The following is a 19,314-nucleotide window of genomic DNA, read 5'->3' as shown; positions in this document are numbered from 1 at the left end:
AAGGGAAGCCAGTCCTCGTTTTTAAGAGGGGAGCCACGTAGTGTTTGTCCCACTCAGGAGCCCTTCCAGTCTGTTACCCCAGAGCAAGTGCTGTGGTGGTTGGAAAGTATGGGGTAGTCCACTGCAGCCAGCTGCCCAGCCCTGCCCTGCCGGCTGGGTGTGCTGTCACTCTCACTCCAAGGACCATTGAAAAAGGGAGCTATCTGGTTTGCTGATAAGCCAACTGAAGACTGAATGTCCCTCCCTCCCCTTCTCCAGCACTTTGGAATTCTGAGGGCCTCTGACAGGTGGAGGTCATAGGTGCTGTAATCTATAACATGCAAAGTGCCCCCTCAGAGTACAGTCCCTTCTGAGCACGCCCATCTCTGGGGTGGGGGGGGGGGCTTTAGAGAAGGGCTTTTCCTTTATTCCTTAGGCCATCCCTGTAAAAGCAAGCCTTCTACCTGGGTTACATACCTGGAGTCTGCCTAAGGTCACACAGCTATAGAGCTGACCCACAAGGTGAGCCCAGCTGTCTCGCCTCTTAGGACAGGTGCTTGAGTCCAGCCCACATTTTGATGCAGAACCTGGCCTGAGGGGTGCCCAGGTGGCTCAGCAGTTGAGCGTCCGCCTTTGGCTCTGGGTGTGATCCCAGAGACCAGGGATCGAGCTCCCCACATCGAGCTCCCCACAGGGAGCCTGCTTCTCCCTCTGCCTGTGTCTCTGCCTCTCTCTCTGTGTGTCTCATGAATGAATAAAATCTCAAGAAAATAAACCAAAACAAAATCTGGCCTGAGTTCCACAAAGCAGTTCTGCTTGCTTGCAGCATCGCTGGAATGAGGTTTGGGGTCTGGAGTCAAGTGCAACACCCACTGTTGCACACAACTCTAGAAGTTACCATTCGACCTTCCCTGTCCCTGTGCTCTCTTGAGTGGTGCACGGCACAGGCCTGCCAGCAGAGGGAGCCCAAGCTTGACCCAGGGTGTCCGGCTTCTCTGGGAAGACAGATGCTGGACGCATGGTTTTCCACCTGTTGCCTGACGCAGGCATTTGGCAGAGCCCAGGCTTTTCCCTACCAGTTTCCTGGCATCACTGTACCAAGATGGAACCATCTGGAGAAGCAGTCTTTAATTCCTCAGCAAAGCCACCAGGGTCCCATTTCCCCCTGGGTCAGTGAATGTGACCTTTTGAAGGTCCTTAATCCTAACACAGGCTCTTTTCACCTCAGCCTGTGTGGCAAAACGAAGGCAAAAACTCCAGCCCTTGAACCTGCCCCTTACTAAGGTAGTGGTAGTCACACACTGGGCCTCTTCCCAGGGCCAAGCAGAAAGAATAAGGGACTTGATTAATTGTGAAGTTTGCAGGTCTAGGGGAATAGGAATACTCCCATCTTACCAATAAGACTTACAGTGCCCCATGTAGCTGAACAACTTGCCAAAAAGCAAGCACAGCAAGGATCCAAACTCAATTCTACAGCCAAAATTAAAGGGAGCTATACTACCAGGGATTGCTAGAGCTTCCAACAGAATCCAGGCCCTGTCCCAAACCAGCTTGAAAGAGCACTGAGAATTCGGTTCACACCTCCGTTCCTGTTTTGTCAGTCAAATGTGGGTAATCATAGGCCCTGAGGCCTCTATGAAAAGTAAACAAATATGGATGAGAAAATCCAGGTGCCCTGTACATCTCACAAGGTCCGTGGCTTAGTCCCTGGATATGGGCTGGGCTTTGGGGCTGTCAAGCACGTATTTTGTGCTAGGAACAAGCACTGTCTTAGGAAGTCTTCATCACAACCAGTCGAGATAGGTCCTTTTAGTTTGGGGATAGGAGCGATTTCATTGGCCTATTGTTATTAATTCATTGGCCTATTATTTTTAAATGAAATAATGCAGGTAAAGCACCTAGCAGTGTCTGCCACGTGACAGCTATCATTACTGGACCAAGAAAGACCAACTTAGGGTGGAAACCCTAAGCTTTAGTGGAGCGAGGATCAGGGGACTCCCAACTTCTAAAATGTTCAGAGCCTGCATCTCCCCCATTTAACCACCAGGCGGCAGAGGCAGGCAGCTGTGCGCCGCACAAAGCCGACGCGATTCCCCTGCCGTCCGCCAGAGGGCGATGCAGCGGCCTGACTTGGGCCCTGTGACCTCGCAGTCGGGCCCTGCCTTCCAGGGCCCTGACCATCCCAGATAAGTCAGGCTGGAACCAAGTTAATAAATACAATTCAGGATTTATTAAAAACCAGGGCTCCCCCGCCGTGCTCTCCTGGCACTAAGTAAATAAATAACCGGAGAGGGCACAGCTGGGGAAAGGGGAAGAGAAATCAGATCTCATCAAGACAGATTCTTTGAACTACCCCTCACTTTCCCAACTCCCACCCCCCACTATGGCTCTTGGGACATAGCACCAGCAGGTACCTCAGTCCCGGGTAGAGTGTGGCCGGCACCAAGGCATGTCTTCCCTGCCCAGGAGAGGAGACAGACCCTGGGATCACTTGTTTCCAAGCCCTTGGTGACCCCAAGACCTGCTCCACCCAGGGGCCAGGGCTGAAGCACCAATAGGAGGCACCTGAGGGTAGGAGGGAAGGGGGGGAGGGGGAACAGAGGAACAGAACCTAGGCAGCAGAAGAGGCTGAAAGGGGGTCCGGCCCCCTCTCCAGGTTCAGCCAGTTCCCGACTGAGGTCACATTCCATCCTCCCTTTCTCCTGGAGCCCTGTCTGCACTCAGCTGAGGATCTTGCGGGGCAGTTCAACAGAGGCACGGATGAAGACGGCATCATCCCGCACATAGTTTCGCTTGCGGATATCCTGATGGGAAATGAACTTGGGATAACCAAAGCCCAGAGAACTCTCATCCAGGGAGCCCCGCCAAGTACCCGGTTTTTGAAAATTCTTCCAGTTTGGGTCAGGGTGAAAGGTCTCCGTGACGTGCTGTGGCTTAGCCAGCCCAGGGTCGCTCTGATCCAGCAGGGAGAAGGTGACACGGCGGGCAAATGGCCACTCCAGGAGATTGTCAAAGGCACCTGGCAGCACGCGAATGTAGAGCGAGAGGTGAGTTCCCTCGCCACTGCCGTTGCCGTTGAGGAATGCAGAGACCTGCAACTTGTAGCCGTACTTGTGTGTGTAGAAGGCCGGGCTGAAGCACTCGAGGTTGGGCTTAGCTTTGGCTTCCTGAAGCCGCCGTCCATAGCTGCCTATCTTCCAGATGAGCACGCCGTCACTGCCCACCGACAGCTCCTCCAGCTCCCGCCGCATCTCCTGCAGCTCCTGCCGCTGCCGGCTCACCAGGGCACACATCATGGCCAGGTGTGGCTTCACGCTCTCCTCCACATGCCGTGCCATCGCCAGCTTAGGGCACTGTTGGCAAAGCCCAGAGCCGCCGGGGTGGGGGGGGGAGGGGGGATGACACACAGTTCTCAGCAGGAGCAGGCCCAGGGGGGAGGGGGGAGGGGGGAGAGCTACAGGTACCCAGCTCTGAATGGGGAAGACAGAGGGCACTTAGGAGGCCAGTAGTGGCCGCACAGCAGGGACCACTGTGGGCCTGGTCTGCATATGAGGCTTCAGGGACCAAGGGGGCCAACGGGAAAGCAGGACATCTCAACATCTCACCCTGTGTTTGCAGCCGGAGTCCTTGAAGGGACACAGCACCAGGGCGGTGCTACAGCTCTCCTTCAGATGGCCAGGCAGGTCCTCCCGAGCCACCGTGCCCACACCACACTGGTTGGGGCAGGGCACGGGCAACCTCGGGCACTGGTACTGGTGGCTCTGTGGCCACAGAGGCAGAGAAACAGGGATCAGTAGCTCGATTCCCCACTCCCTGCCCGCCCCACGCCCACACTCGGGAAGGGCCGGACCTGGATTGTGTCAAAGACGAACTCCTTGGTGCAGTAGGTACAAGGCTGGGTGCGCTTGGGGCACTCGGAGGCAGCGTGCTGGGCCAGCAGGCGCCGCATCATGCGGGCACCACACTTGTTCTCACAGTACACGCTTTCTTGGGGGCACACGCCCTCGTGGCTCTGCGGGAAGGCCAGAAAGGCCGAGTTGAGGGATCCCTGGGCTACCAGGTGCCCGACTCTCCCCCTGCCCTTCACCAGGCCCCTCTCACCTCAAAGGCCTCCCCGCTGAAGTCACAACCACAGAACTCGCACTTGAGGCGCCGCTTGGGGCAGTCGTGTTGCAAGTGTGCCGGCAGATCCCGGCGGCTCAGCTTGGTGGGGCAGCGATTGGGGCAGGGGATGACATTGAAGCTGCATGTATTCAGATGACTCTAGGGGGTGGGGGGAGGCAGTTAGTGCCAGCCGGCAAAGGGGTTGTTCCCTGCCCTCCCCACCAGAGACTCACCTGCAGGTGCCGGAGCGGCCCGCTCCAGCGGCAGCCCTCCTCACTGTGGATGCAGCGGATCGCCAGGCTCAGCACCTGCACCTCCAGCTCCGGGTCTGGGTAGATCTGAGTGAATGCAGAGGAACTGGTCAGGGTCAGAGCCTGCTACAGGCCCCAGTTACCACTCCCACCGCCCCCACCACCCCCACCACTCCCAGACAGGCTAGCTCTACCTTAGAGTCAGTAACGGGTTCGCTGGAGCTGCATTCCCCTCTGTGCCCAGAGAGAAAAGGCCCAGCAGGTGGTATCTGCTCCACAGCTGGACACCAGGGTCTCCAACATGCCTGCACAGGACACTCCCTCTGGAGTAGCCAATCAGCCTGCTCAGTTCCAGGCAGCCCCCACATCCTCTGCTTCCTTCCTCCTGGTAGAGGGGTCCTGGCCCTCAGCCAGTGGTCTGGCTTGCCCCCAAAGGGGAGGGGGAGCCCTTCTTCTGGGCACAGAGCAGCTCTGTGCACCCCCACAGGCTGGGCATTGTGCCTACCCTCCAGGGCAAACACTGGCCTCATTTGCAAACTGGCCCGGTGGGAGGGAAGAGGCCACCTTTGTGGGGGCATGATTCCACGGTACAGGGTTGACATTGGCCCTGAGCCGACCAGCTGCCAGCAGCTCCAGCCTCCACCAAGGGCAAAAGCCTGTAACCTGGGCCTCTGCCTGGCACTGTGGACTCACCTTGGCATAGTCCAAAGGAAGTTGGTCCTCAGGGCATTTGAAGACTCCTTCACTGTGAAGGGGGAGGGGCAGGGTCAGCCTCCAGCTATGGGAAGGGAGAACCCAGGCCCCACCCCCTCAACCCGGGCAGCCTCACTCCCTCTCTAGACCTGTTCTCAGCCAGAGGCCTGTGGGTACCCACTATCCCCAGAACCCCAGAAGATCCTAGCTCTTGTCCTGGATAGAGGGGTTCTGGGCCCCGTGGAGGCAGCCAGCTGCCTCAGACAGCATTTGGCCGACAGGTGGCAGCTGGTACCCCTCCCCCCCAGGAGGGCAGCTGGACTGGAAAAGGCACAGGACACCTGCCCTCTCTCCTCTCACTGGCTGATGGTGGAGGGGTTCGGGGATGGGCTGAGATTAAATTGCAGGGCTGCCCAGCCCCCATTAGTGCTCTAGTCCAAGAACCCAGGTCAAAGGTCAGTTTGGGGCCAGTTTACCCTATCCCTTCCCTCCTCCCACAAGGGTGTGTCTTCTAAAGCAAAGAAGAGAGGCTCACTCGGAGGCACTTGTTTACACTCCCATCCAGTCCTACCACCTGCCTCTGGGAAGGGGCTACGTGCCTCCATTTTGCAGATGAAAGAACAGAGACCCACAGCAGAAGCAGCACCTGGATGTCTGACTGATTCCAAACCTCATATAGGTTCTACTACACTGTACACACAGACAAGAGGCAGGGGCAAGAAAAACCATCCAGCTGGGCACAGCCAAGACTCTGGTCACCACACGGCATGCACTGGAAGCTTTCTGACCTTGCACCAAGGAACCTGTTGGCACACCTCCTTCCGCCAACAGGGCCTTGCTGACCCTAGCCAGGACCAGTCACACATGTCTGGTGTGGCCTAGGCAGGGCAAGGGCTCACCGGTAGGACTTCAGGCATAGCATTCCTGGCAGATGTGAGTCAGGGAGGTGGGAGGCAGAAATCAAGGCGGAAGCGGAAGCCACATGGCTGCCCTGTCCACAATGGTACTTTGTAGGACATGGGCAGCCCAAAGGATTTCTAGCACCCACCTCCTTACCCCACTACCACCACTGACCATGCCACCGATGGCAAGAACAATACATGTCCAGGCACTGAAGAGGTGTGCCCATGCCCACAGGGCAACCAGCCTTCCTGGACCAACCTGAGTAATAGCCCTGGCAGGAGTGGGGAAAGAGGGGTGGGCCACCGGGGAGGGGTCTGCCTGGCTGCTCCAGGAATGTGCTGATTTAGAGGTTTTGGAGACAGGGAGGGGACTAAGGCAAGTTCCCAGGCTTCAGGCAGATTAGCCCGAGCAGCTTGGGGCCCAGCCAGGACAAAGGTTCAGACGGGGCTATGGACACCCTTGCTTGTAGGGTAGGGGGTGGTGAGGGAGAGAGCCTGTTCAACCACTTCTTTCCTTTGGGGGCCTCAGCTGCACAGCTCAGGCGCTGGGAGGGGGGGCAGAGAGGCCGGGCCAGAGATTGCTCCAGGCTGTGCAGTGGAGGCCCAGACCCAGGGGAGAAAACAGGATGGGGGGAGGGGCTGTGGGAGAGGAAGAGGGGATTTCCGGGAGGGGGAGGGGCAGGAGCTGGGGAGAGGGGCAGAGGAGGCGGAGGGAAGCCGCCTGACAGCCCCCTCCTCTGCTCCCTTCCAGGCAGTCAGGGTGGGTCAGCTGCGAGTGGGGGCAGGGGCTCAGCTGGCCTCATCTGGAAACCAGAGGGCCGGGAAGGGCACCGCAAAAGACAATGGGACTGTGTGTCTGTAGGGGAGTATGTGTGTACAGTGGAGGGAGGAGGGAGGAGGGTGAGGGTAAGGAGGAGGGGGCAGCACAGCAGCTCTCACAGGAGCATATGTGAGGGCAGGAGCCGGCCCAGGCTGTGGGGAACTGAAAACAAAGGGCCTGCTGAGATTTCCGCCAGCTAGGGGCTGCGGAGGGCTGAGAGGCGGAGGGGGGAGCACTGAGGCAGGAGCCCCAGAAGTGCTCCCTGCCTGCGCCCCTAGGTCCCCTCAGCAAACAGCCTCCAGACAGCTTTCCCTTGTGCTCTGGGGCACGGCCTCCACAGAAGTGGGGGCTCCCTCATCTCGCCTTCCCACACCGGGCCCGAGCAATTCCCAGCAAAAGAGTTTTAGATTCAAGACACCGCGGAGCGCCCAAAACTCAACAGATGCCCCAGAGCCAAGGGGTCATCCGGATCCCCGGGTCAGTAACATGCAGGGTGCGACCCCCTCTCTGACGATTTATCAGAGCACCCCTGGTACTCAAGAGCCCCAGTGGCGAGGAGGGGCACCCCAGGGGCCCAGTGCTTCAGGGGCGATCTGTAGCGTCACTATCCTCCCTCTGCTGTTCGACCAAAAGCAGCCCAAAAGCAGCCGGGGCTTAAATCCCAGCTAACCCTTTAAGGGACTGTGTGACCGTAGGCAAGTCGCGGCCCTTTGAATCTCTTGTTTCACCATCTGTGAAATGGGAGAACAAAAGCTGCCATTCTCGGATTGTTCTTAGAATCGGAAGAGGTTAGATGGGCGGAAACTCCAGAGGCTTAAGGCGCGGCGCCGGCAGAGGGTTCGGCCTCCCTTCCCGTATGGATTCAAAGTTCAAGGATGCGGCCGCTCCGGCTTGCGGGGGGCGGGGGGCGGGGGGCGCGGCCCCGGGCGAGAAGGAGCTTCTCCCTCCACCACCCCGCCGGCTGGCACGGAAGGCTTCCGACCCCGCGCGGCCGCCGGCCGGGCCCCCGGCCCCTTCGGATTAGTGCGTGGGGTCCTCCCTCGGGGTCTGACGTCACCGCCTCCGCCGTGACGTCACGGCGGGCGCCCTTGAGATCACGGAGCCGCGGCGCAGACAAAGGCCCGGCGTGCCTCCGGCCTGGGCCCCTCCCCAGGCGCCGTCCCCCCTCGTCCTCGCCCCCGGCCGCTGCCCGCCCGCCCCCGGCCCGCACCTGAGGAACTCCTGCAGGCAGGTGTCGCAGAAGCGGTGGCCGCAGGTAGAGACCTGCACAGGCTCGCGCATGGGCTTCCCGCACAGCGGGCACAGCAGCCGCCGCTTGGGCTTCTCCAGGAACTTGTAGTCGAAGCCAGGCATGGCGGGCGGGCGGCGGGCACGGGCAAGCGGGGCCGGGCACGCGACGGCCCCACAGCCCGCGCCTCGCTCCGGCCGCGCTCCCGGCTCCGGGCGGCGCCGACTGGCGGCCGCGGCCTGCGCCCAGCCCCCGAGCCCGCGCGCCCGCCCGCCGGAAGAGGGGGTGGAGCCGCGCCCGCGCGGTCCTAGCGCCCGCTGCACCCAGCTCCCGCCCACCTCCCGGGCTCGAGGCTCCGGGGTCCGCGGGCCGCCAGCCTGGCGCCCTCCACCGCGCACCGGCTCCTCTCTCCCTCCGGGAAGAGAGATCGTGGCTTCGCTTCCTTCTCCCCAGGGCTGGAGGGGCCCTGAGGCTCGATAGGGCGGAGGGCCCCGGCGGCTGGGCCCGGCCGCGCCACAAAGGTTCGCTTCTCCAGAGTCGATGGCTCTGTCTCGGTCTCCGGGGGCCACGTGTCGCCCTGAGGCCCGGGACTCCAGCTTGCAGGTGCTAGGCAGCCGAAGCCTGGCAACCAGATCTGGGGAGCTCGGCTGGCGCGGAGAAGCTGGCCTGGGCGCTGGGCCAGAGGAACCTCGGCCCCAGCCTCAGGCTGCGCCCACATTCCTCCCTGGACCTCGGCCCTGCCCAGCCCTGGGGTGTCGGGCCGCCACCCCACCCCTGAAGAGACCACATTCTAGGCAGGCAGCTGATGTTTTTATTGGCGCGATTTCCCAGTCATCTGGAAATTGGTCAGGCCCAGCCAGCTACCCTTTCGCCCAGCCTGCTCTGGGGGAATGGCTGGGGTGAAGGAAACCTTCAACAGGGATCCCCCTCTGCAGTAGACACTGGTGCGCTTGCAGATGCACTCCCAGTCCACTCAGAAGTTGTGCAAATCTAAGCCTCAGGGTATCAGAGTCAGGGTGGGTGGTAAGGCTCCCTGCCCCAGGCAATGCAGAAGCTAGGTGGCCAGAATGGCCAGTCTAGACAGGACTGGGCTTGCCCTGTTCCACAGCACTGTGCTGCTCTCCCAGGGGGCACTATCGGCTTATTTGTCTAAGTGGGCAGGGGAAAAGAGTAGGGTCTGGGTGAAGCCACAGCCAGCAGCCTCCAGCTTTTTTCTGCCCAGACTCGAGACCACCCTGCTTCCATAGGTTAGGTCTGGTTTCTGACTCTAGCCAGGCTGGACCTTGGGGACACCAACTTAAAAGGGGTAGGGAGAGAAAGGGAGATGTTGGGAAACAGGGTGGGTTAAGGTTTACAGATCCAGGGCCAAAAGAGAGTGGGCGCTTCACTGGTTGGTATACCTCGCTGAGTACCATCCAGGGGGCGCTGGTGGGGACAGTCTTGCTGCAGGCATCTGCAGTTTTTGAGAGTGTTCAGAGGAGAAGCAATATCAAGGTGGTCCCAAGATGTATCTAGGTCCCTCACGGTGGAACTGGCTCATCTGTAACCGCTGGAGGGTAAAAACAAGAAACCCGTGCAGCCACCCAGAGGGCATCGTTTACAGCAAGGGATACCCACCTCCGCTCCCACTCCCATGATGGGCCCTGGACTCTGGACCCTGACGGGTGGGAAACAGGTTCAAACTAAACTGGACTGGTGGTAGGAGAAAGAATACATTTGGGCCCTGGAAAGTACTGGGAGCAGCCATCTCTTCAGGGAGACGGAAGAAACAAACTCCCTTGGCCTCCCTAGGCAGGAAGCTGTTTCAGCCTGCAGCTTTTGCTTTATCTGGAGGCTTAAGATGCTTTTAGCGACTTGGGCTGTGGCCACTGGGGAATGGGAGTGTGGGCAGGGACTCGCTGGATTAAACCTTGTGCAGGTGAGGTGGGAAAAGTTGTAACTCACGGCGAACAGCTAGTAGAGTGTTTCCATGGCAACAGGACACAGAAGTCACTGTGTAGGGGTGTATCTCATCCAGCTGCACTGGCCGAGGGAGTCCAGCATCCTCATCCCTTCTGCCTAGTCGACCTCGGGCCCCTTTGCCCCATGAGTACACTTCACCTTCTGCAAAAAGAGAATCCCAAGGAGGGAAACAGGAGGACACAGCTTAGGTGGCTACCCTCCTGGATTGCCGTATTGGCCCCAATAGGAGGTTCAGCAGTCCCGAGAAGGATACCCCCCACTGCCCAGGGGCCTGCCCATACCCCTGTCTGTGCCCAGAGTGCCCACTAATCAATCACCTGCCCCAACGGCTACAGTGAAGGCATCCCCACAGGCTACCATTGCTATCTTGATGTTCTGCAGGCCTTGGACTTGACAAGGTGCCCGGCTGACCCGGCGGGCATTAGTGCCCAGCTGCCCATGCTGATTGCTGCCAAAAGTATAGCAGTCACCAGAGGCTGTAGGGGAGGGAAGAGGAGAGAAAGGGGTACCTCAGCTGAGATCCCAAGGCGGCCAGTGGAGTCCACCTGTGGACAGGAGTGTCCCCCTGTGCCAGGTCCTACTCACCAGTCACGGCAGCTGAATGAGCAGTGCCCAGGTCCACGCTGAGCAGGGGCTCCCGGTCAAAGGGTGCAGAACCTAGTGGTGTGAAGCTCAGGGCCTCCTCCACCTGCTGGTTGGGGGCAGGCTCCTCCCCCAGGGAGAGGGGGTCCAGGCCCAGCTTGTTGAACCTGAAAGTGGAGCCAGAAGCCAATTTCAACGGTCAGTTTGCATAGACCCTCCAGACCCCACCAATCTGGGCAAGAGCTGGTCACCAGGGGCAGATCCCACCCTGGGTTGAATCAGCAGGTCTCTCAGCCCCACCCTCAGTTCTGACCCTTGATGGAAGGTAGGCAATGACAGATGAAGCATTAGCAGCCAGGGAGCGGCAGAGGGCAGGCCAGTGCACCAATCTACCTGTTACTCCCGCAGGCCAGGGCTCTGCCAGGTACAGTGAGGATCATGGAGGAGTCAATGCCACATACAACCCGCTGGGCTTCCTGTCCTGGGGGCATGGACACCTGCTGGGGGCAGCTGTGGGACTCCCTGGTGCCCAGTCCCAGCCGGCCTACAAGGAGAAACCAGGAGGGGGCTAGTTTTAGAGTTGGTGATGCCAAGATGAGGGGGAGCCACGGACAGGAGGTGACCACATGAGTGAAGGCTGTGCCCTCAGCCTGAAATACCTACCCCTGGGCCCTCTGTGGTCAAAACCCTACTCCTCCTTAAGGCTCTGTTCAGATGTCACCTCTGTCTCGTCCAGGGAAATCCCATGCCACTCCTTGGATTCCCACATCTCTGTACCTTGGGGGGAGCCCTGATGCTGTCTGTCCTTTATTATAGGGAGATGTCATTTCTCCCCTCTGAAAGACAGTAGGACTGAGTCTGCCAGGAGGACAGAGACCCCATGTAAGTCCTCTCAGCATGACATCTGACCCAGAGGGGGTCCCGTTAAGACTGTCAGATGAGAGAAACCTCATTACATCACAAGCACCTGAAGGAAGTGACTCTTGTTCATCTTGTCTCTCTGCATCCAGCCCCGGGAAGGGCTCATAGTAGATATGCAGTTAAGTTGTGTAAGTTGTGTTTAGGGAATAAATGAATGGGATGGGAAGAGAAAAGAGGGATAATGGGCCATGGGGTGGAAGGTAGGTATGGAGAGGAATGAATCCTGGTCAGGGTGCTGTGAGATGGAGCCGAGAGGCTAGAACAGGGTGTAGAGCTTACCACCATCTCCGCGGCCCCAGGCAAAGAGTTCTCGCTCAGTGGACAGTGCCAGCACATGAGATGCCCCACAGGCCACCTGCACCATCTCATAGCCCAGCAGGGCCTCCACAATGGTGGGCTAGAGGGAAGGGGGAAGCAAGAGAGACTAAGCAGAAGGTCTGGACTAGCTGCCTGGCCGTCAGCCTCCCGTGAAGGGAGAAGCTGGAGGCTGCAAATTTCTCATGAGCAGCTGTTTCTTTAACTGCCCTCCCCCTTCCCCCCCCCCCCCCACATACACTGCAACCACTAGGGAAGCCTGGTCTTTCTGTACTTCCCCTAGGTTGCCCAGAGCAGGTGCAGCCTGGGAGCCAGAGGGACTTGTGGTTGCTGGGGATCCCCTGCCCCCAACTTGGGAGTCAACTATCAGATATCCATCTCCCTACTTCCTCCTCCCCAGGGTACCTGTTACACCCACCTGGCTGATGTCATTGAGGCTTCCATGGCCCAGACACCCATTGCTGCCACTGCCGAAGGTCATGATGATACCTCGGTCTGGAGAGGGGGTGGTGAGGAAACAGAAGGGGGAGGGGTTGGGCTTCCAGATAGGCCAGTCACGTGTTAGAGGGGCAAGAAGTTAGAAGCAAAGGTTGGAAGAATGGGACAGGAAGTAGAAAAAGGACAGGAGTGTCTCAAGTGTGTGTGTGGACAGGTAACAGCCTTTGAGCTTTAGATCTGAGCCTACCTCAAATGAGGATAATATACAGTAACTACCTGGCCAGGGCTGTTGTGGAGGGTAAAGGAGATTGTGTCAGTAAACCACCTGGTGAGGGATAAATGGGGCATCCAGGTGGCTCAGTCAATTAAGCCCCTGACTCTTGATTTCTGCTCAGGTCATGATCTCAGGGTCCTGATATCTAGCCCCACATCAGGCTCTGCACTCAGCAGGGAGTCTGCTTAAGATTCTCTCACCCTGGGATCCCTGGGTGGCTCAGCCTTTGAGCAACTGCCTTTGGCCCAGGGCGGGATCCTGGAGTCCTGGGATCAAGTCCCACATTGGGCTCCCTGCATGGAGCCTGCTTCTCTCTCTGCCTACATCTCTGCCTCTCTCTATGTGTGTCTCTCATGAATAAATAAATATAATCCCCCCCCAAAAAAAAATTCTCTCACCCTCTGCCCTGGGCCCCTGACCCAGCAGGCACGCATGTGCTCTCTCTCTAAAAATAATTACATCTTAGGGGATCCCTGGGTGGCTCAGCGGTTTTGCGCCTGCCTTTGGCCCAGGGCGCGATCCTGGAGTCCCGGGATCGAGTCCCGCATCGGGATCCTGGCATGGAGCCTGCTTCTCTCTCTGCCTGTGTCTCTGCCTCTCTCTCTCTCTGTCTCTCTATCATAAATAAATAAATCTTTAAAAAAAGAAAAAAGCATTAATGAGGAAATGACAACCAATGAGGGAAGTTGCTCTGGGGAGCCCTCTCAGACTCTGTGCGATGCCCTGGATGGTCCTCTGATGGACTCACCGGTCAGGCAAGCAGTGAAGAGGTCCCCACAGGCCACGTGCTTGATAGTCACGCCTGACTGGCCCTCCAGGAAACGGGAGACAAACTGGGGCTGCTGCTGCTCCACGGCCCCGGGCAGAAGGGCGCCCCCTCCGGCGCCTAGGGGCGGGGCCTGCCCGAGGTAGGGGGTGGTGTGAGCGGCGCCCGAGCGCGCCCCCTCCCGAGCGCGCCCCCCTCGCCGTCCAGGTGCCCGCCCCAGCCTGCTCACCTCCCACAGAATGAGGCGCCCCGAGCGCGTGACGCCGGCCTTCTGCGTGCGTCCAGCTGCCACCTGCACCACTTCTGTGTTGAGCATCGGCAGCCGCAGAGGGGCGCTGAGCCCGCAACCCCACGCGTAAACCGACGACAGCGGTGGCGGAATGGCCGGCCGGCCGGGTCCCCGGGGTATGCCTGAGGGACGGCGCATTGGGCCTGTTAAACTGGTGGGAATGGCCTGGCATCAGTGGGCTTGGCAGTGTGCCCCGACTTACCCCTGCAGCGGGCGCCGGCGCTCCTGCTCCCTGTGCTGCCGCCGGGGGCCATGGGTGGCCCGGGGACCAGAGACTTCTCTGCCCTGTGGGTCAGATGGGGGTGCTTTAGGACAAGGACCATTCCTGGTGCTTCCACACACTGAAATGGAGGACTTGCCCTGAGCTCCCACTGCCCCAGGTTCATTGTGCTCCCCCTGGTGTCCCACTGCGGCCCAGAGCCCCCTCCCCTGCTCCCTGCACAGGCCTCCTCATGCGGACACTGCCCAGGTCGGTGTGAAGGTTGAGGAGGGCACGGATGCAGAGGGGCTGTGCCATGATGTGGCTGAGTGGTGGCCGCTGTGAGGGCTCCAGGCTGAGCAGACTGAGGACCAGCTGGCGTAGCTCAGGGCTGTACCGGTCAGAGATGGGTGCAAAGGTGCCACTCATGATCTTCAGCACCAGTGCTGGCAGGTTCTGTGAAAGCACCAAGAGTGAGGTTGGCCAGAGCCTGGGCCATGCTCTTGGGAGGGGGGGTGGCAGCACCCCCAGCAAGTCTAATGGAGTGGTCATAGCCCCGCACTCAGAAATTTCATTCTGATGAGGGGACTCCCAGTGATAGGAACTCCTGACAGAGGTGCTGCATCTGTGGCCTCAGAAACCCTAGGTTGTTGGGAGAATTCAAGTCTTACCCTAGGAGGGTCCCTAACCTGATAGGAGAGCCTCAGTTTAATGGGGAACCCAAGCCCCACCTTCAGGAACACATAGCCTGAAGGAAGCCACAGCCCTGCCCCGGGGTAATCTACCAGTCAGGTGAGGGGAACATCTTAACCAAGAACTTCCAGAGGAGGTTTCCCAATTGTCTCTTTGGGGGTATAACTCACTGCAGCTTCAAAGGCCCTCTTGAGACTGGCCAGCTCATAGAGGACACAACCCAGGGCCCAGATGTCACTCTTCTGATTGTAAGGCTTGCCCTCACACAGTTCAGGGGAGATGTAGCACGGGGTGCCCACCACCTGCAGGAGGGAAGCAGATATTATTATAGCTCAGGGGAGGGAAGGCTCTGTGCGGGGCCCACTGGGAAGCTGCCTCTCCCTAAAGCAGGCAAAGTGCTTCCTCCTGCAGGACCACCCAGTCACGGAAAAGGGGCCAAGGTCTTGGGGAGGGAGGGGGGTTGGGATGCAGAGTGGGCCTTGGCCCTCAAAACCTCCAGCACCCTTAAGGTCCCCTCTGTGCCCAAGCACCGTGTAGGCCTTGCTCTTGCTACTAAGGATCTTGGAGATGCCGAAGTCACCAATCTTGACAACCATGCGGTGTTTGTCAAGAAGGATGTTTTGAGTCTTGAGGTCCCGGTGCAGGATGAGATGGGTATGCACATGATGCAGTGCCAGCAGGATCTGCACAAAGAAATGCAGGATGGTCTCCTCCTCTAGCAAGGAATTACAGCGCTTTTGGATGAACTCAGCCAGGGTGCCACCTGCAGCCACAAGGAACTAGTTACGATCTAGGCTGTCCCAGGCATGGAGCTCTTTTTATAAAACTAACAGTCCAGACAGGGCAAGGGCCTGCCAGCCTTACACAACTGGCGTGAGAACTCTACCTCTGACCCTTGGTCAAACCCATTCTGAGAAGGGTAGGCAGCTGATCTGTGTCTGCCAGTCCCAGAGGTGAGAGGCCCTCAGAGCCAGGTCAGTGCAAGGAGGCTGGCCCACCTGGTGCATATTCCATGGCAATCATGAGGGCCTTGTCCTCCAGGAAGTTCTCATAATACTCAATGACATTGGGGTGGTTGAGTAGTTTGAGGACCTGACACTCATTTTGGGCTGCTTGCCGCTCTTCTTTGGTCATCTGCTCCACTGGGATCTGCTTGATGATCACCAGCTTCTGGTCGGCCTTGCGCAGGCACAGGTGCACAATCCTGGGGACACAGAGTACAGGGGTGGGCACCAGCTGAGCCTCCCACCACTCATCAGGCAGGGCAGACCTGGCCCCCAGATGTTACTTAGGAGAGGGGAGTTGGTGGGGCACCTGGGTGGCTCAGTTGGTGAAGCATCTGCCTTTGGCTCAGGTCATGATCTCAGGATCCTGGGATCGAGCCCCAAGTTGGGCTTCCTGCTCAGTGAGGAGTCTGCTTCTCTCTCTCCCTCTGCCCCTCCCCTCCACTTGTGCTCCCTCAAATAAATAAAATATATATTTTTTAAGATTTTATTTATTTATTCATGAGAGATACAGAGAGAGAGATAGGCAGAGACCTAGGCAGATGGAGAAGCAGACTCCCTACAAGGAGCCCAATGTGGAACTCGATCCAGTATCCTGGGATCATGGCCTGCCTGGGCCAAAGGCAGATGCTCAACCGCTGAGCCACCCAGGTGTCCCAAATAAATAAAATCTTAAAAAAAGGATGAGAATGGGCACCAAGATTAACAGGTCTGTAATTAAATGCATAGAACACTGAGTTTAAGAACCGGGAGAACTGACCACAAACTCTGTGTGAGACCTTAGGCAAGTCATTTAACTTATCTGAGACTCAGTTTCATCACAGGCAGTGTGACATTAGTCTTGATCTTCATAAGTTCCCATAGACTTTGGAGTTAACTGCCAGGCTCAAATCCTGGCTCCTGCTCTTACTACTCACCTAGTTATCGACTATATGACATTTACATCTGGAAGATAAAAACAATTTCCCTCGGTTGTTGAGAGGATCAAATGAGAAAATGCATGTAAGAACAAAAAAGAGAAAAGAAAGAAAGAAAGAAAGAGAGAAAATGCATGTAAGGCACTTAGCACAGTGCTTGGCACATCAGAAATGCTCAGTGAGTGGAAGCCGTTCATACAATTATTTTCTTTCAACTCTAGTCAGTGTCCATAAAAGCAGGGTTCTTGTTCTCCTTTTTAACTATATCCCCAGATCATAGCCCAATGTTTAGCTCATAATAAGAGCTCAATGAATATCTGCTGAATGAATGGACTGTAAGAGGATCAACTAAGTATCAAATTTGTATTTCCAACTCAGACCTCTCCTCTGAGACCCAGACTCAGAAATCCAACTACTTGCTTTGCATTTCTACCTGAACTGCTTGCAAACATCCAAAATTTTAACAAATTCAAAATAAAACTTTTGATTTCCGCCCCCAAGCCCTTTCTTTTTTTTTTTTTTTTTTTAAGATTTTATTTATTTTTTCATGAGAGACACAGAAAAAGAGGCAGAGACAGAGGCAGAGGGAGAAGCAAGCTCCCTGCAGGGACCACGATGCAAGACTCTATCCCAGGACCCCGGGATCACGACCTGAGCGAAAGGCAGATGCTCAACCACTGAGCACCCAGGTGCCCCCTCCCAAACTCTTTTCTTCCTTAGTCTCTTCCATCTTAGTAACTGACACCACCATTAAAGTCAGACACCTGAAAATCATCCCAAAACCTTTCCTCCATTTCACAGCAACGTATCAATAAATCCTGTTTCTATCTGCAAAATATTATGAACTCATCCATTTCTGACTTCTGCTATACCCTTGTCCAAATCATTATTTCTTGCCTAAAATACTGCACTAGCCTTTAAAATTATGCCTTTTACTTTCGGCATCCTCAACTCTAAGTTCCACACAGCAGCCAGGGTGACATTTTAAAAACGCAAATCATATGAAGACCATTCTGCTGAAAGCTCTTCTCTTTACACTTCAAATAAACCCAATCTCTTTACCTCAGCCTATAATGCCATAATCTGTCCTCTGTGACAATCACATTTTATACCATTATTTTTTATATATACTATTCTTTTTTTTCCCCCTCAAGGTTTTATTTATTTATTTGGCAGAGAGGGAGCGAGAGCGCAAGCAGAGAAGTAGCAGAAGGAGAGACAGGCTCTTCACTGAGCAGGGACCCCTGTGCTGGCTCTATCCCAGGACTCAGGGATCATGACCTGAGCCGAAGGCAGACGTTTAACCAACTGAGCCACCCAGGCGCCCCTTTATATACCATTCTTGACCTTGCCCGCTGCATTCCAACTTCACCAGTCTTTTTCTCAGTTCCTTGAATACTCTGAATTCCTTTCCACGTGAGGATATGCTGCTTCCTCTGCCTGAAAAGCTCTGCCTTCACCTTTGGATTACTGGTTTTCATTTCTCAAGTCGTGGCTTTAAACTTCACTTCTCAGGGAAATTTTCCTTGACCACCCCAAATAAATACTCCCTGGCGTATTCCAGGCTCGCAGCTTGTTAATAACTTTTAATTACTTGTTTATTGTATTATTTTACTACAGTCTGTGAGCTCCGAGAGGGAAAAGACACTCTTATTTTGGTCTTTACTATTTACGCGTCGTCGGGAGCGTGCAGAGCCCATAGAGCCGGGGCTCAAGATTTGTTGAATGAACTAGTCAGGAATCAAAGAACAGAACTCTGCGGGGGCGCCGAGGCGCGTCGGGGCGTGACCTCGCGAGAGGCGGAGTCTCCCCGCCCGGACCGGGACCGGAAGCGAGGGCAGGGCTTTCCAAGGGGGCGCTCACGCCCCGGGGCGGGGCTAACCGGGCAGCTCATTCGCGGTCAGAGCTGGGGCTTACTTTCCCTCTCCCCGACCATTTTCCTTCCCCAGACCCCTGGCTCACCCGAAGGCACCTCTCCCCACCACTCGGATCCGCTCGTACTTCTCCATCTTATTTCTCAGAGTCACATTTCCGGAACCCCCCCACGCCCCGATGCGGCGCGTGCGCGGACCCGCCCACTCAGGACCACGCCCCCTACACTGCAAGATAATTGCGGGGCGGAGCAAGTGAGATTGAGGTGGGTTCAGCTTTGCATCTGTCTGTGCTGTTTACACAGTCCTTGCAGCCCCCGCCCACAGTTGCCTTTTCAGGGTCCCAGCAGTGGGGTGTTATGCCATTTTTGGCGCCTAGGACAGGACCAGCCACTGCCTAAAAACAGGTATGCATCTGGCCCTCGCAAAGCAAGCATCCACTGAGCGGAGGGGTGCCCTGCACAACCAGCGAGGTTGGAAAGCGACGACTGACCTCTCTCAGCCCACCTCTTTGCCCACTAGTGATGCTATTTCGGAAGGAGAGCAGATTCTCACTGGCACTCAAATGATCAACTACCAAAACTGTACCAAGAGCATCAGCACTCTCGGTCTGTGGGGCAGGGTGCCGGGTTAGTTTCGTGTGTGCCTAGGTAGGGACCTGGGAAACCCCAAGCTGTGCAAATTGATTCACCTAGGGATGTGGAAACTCCAGGCTGTCCCAGCTAGTGAGCACCGCGCTCGCCAGCACTTTCATCACTCCTCCTGCCCCCACACACCAACACACAACTTGGCTGCAGGCCATCGCCTTCAAGGCTCAACTGTGGGGAGAATCTGCGAGGCGAGGCGGAGAGAAGATGAGAGAAGTAGACCACTATCTGAGAGCATCAGAGAGAGGAGGAAGGAGAGCTGTTTGACCCATGTGGGTTCAAGGCTCCTGCCTAAACTGTAGGGGGCTGGTTAGTATGATCATCTAGGGTCTTGACTGGAAGTGAGTTTAATTCCTGTTGTCTCCTTGGGCCTCCTGCTCTGCGACCTCCATAAAAAGCTCGGTTAAGGAGTAAGAGGATGGTGATTAGCTAAGGGACAGCGTCCCTATTTCTGAGTGG

General features: G+C 56.9%; 2 protein-coding genes across 4 annotated transcripts; both read right to left on the bottom strand.

The window, feature by feature from the left end:
• Positions 1-2,186: 2,186 nt before the first annotated feature.
• Positions 2,187-8,220, bottom strand: TRAF4 (TNF receptor associated factor 4). Of its 2 annotated transcripts, XM_055336933.1 has the most exons (7): positions 7,960-8,220; positions 5,028-5,079; positions 4,317-4,421; positions 4,081-4,242; positions 3,830-3,991; positions 3,585-3,740; positions 2,187-3,332 (listed from the first exon to the last, which is right to left on the bottom strand). In XM_055336933.1, exons 1-7 carry the CDS (start codon positions 8,100-8,102, stop codon positions 2,700-2,702), a joined length of 1,413 nt encoding a protein of 470 aa, XP_055192908.1. In that variant the 5' UTR covers positions 8,103-8,220; the 3' UTR covers positions 2,187-2,699. The 2 variants fall into 2 exon arrangements, with proteins under 2 accessions (XP_055192908.1, XP_055192901.1); XM_055336926.1 differs by lacking the exons at positions 5,028-5,079; positions 7,960-8,220 and adding an exon at positions 4,529-5,017.
• Positions 8,221-8,774: 554 nt separating this feature from the next.
• On the bottom strand, positions 8,775-18,384 carry NEK8 (NIMA related kinase 8). 2 transcript variants are annotated; one of them, XM_055306080.1, is made up of 15 exons: positions 18,300-18,384; positions 15,415-15,620; positions 14,947-15,179; positions 14,587-14,718; positions 13,971-14,179; positions 13,727-13,809; positions 13,465-13,646; positions 13,218-13,368; positions 12,176-12,252; positions 11,722-11,839; positions 10,915-11,065; positions 10,525-10,688; positions 10,257-10,415; positions 9,922-10,080; positions 8,775-9,526 (listed from the first exon to the last, which is right to left on the bottom strand). In XM_055306080.1, exons 1-15 carry the CDS (start codon positions 18,344-18,346, stop codon positions 9,498-9,500), a joined length of 2,100 nt encoding a protein of 699 aa, XP_055162055.1. In that variant the 5' UTR covers positions 18,347-18,384; the 3' UTR covers positions 8,775-9,497. The 2 variants fall into 2 exon arrangements, with proteins under 2 accessions (XP_055162055.1, XP_055162135.1); XM_055306160.1 differs by lacking the exon at positions 18,300-18,384 and having other exon boundaries at positions 14,947-15,099; positions 15,415-15,553.
• Between the last annotated feature and the right edge of the window lie 930 nt (positions 18,385-19,314).

The sequence above is a fragment of the Nyctereutes procyonoides genome, unplaced genomic scaffold (genome assembly GCF_905146905.1).
Source record: "Nyctereutes procyonoides isolate TBG_1078 unplaced genomic scaffold, NYPRO_anot_genome, whole genome shotgun sequence".
Lineage (NCBI taxonomy): Eukaryota > Metazoa > Chordata > Mammalia > Carnivora > Canidae > Nyctereutes > Nyctereutes procyonoides.
This window is presented reverse-complemented; position numbering and strand designations above follow the sequence as displayed.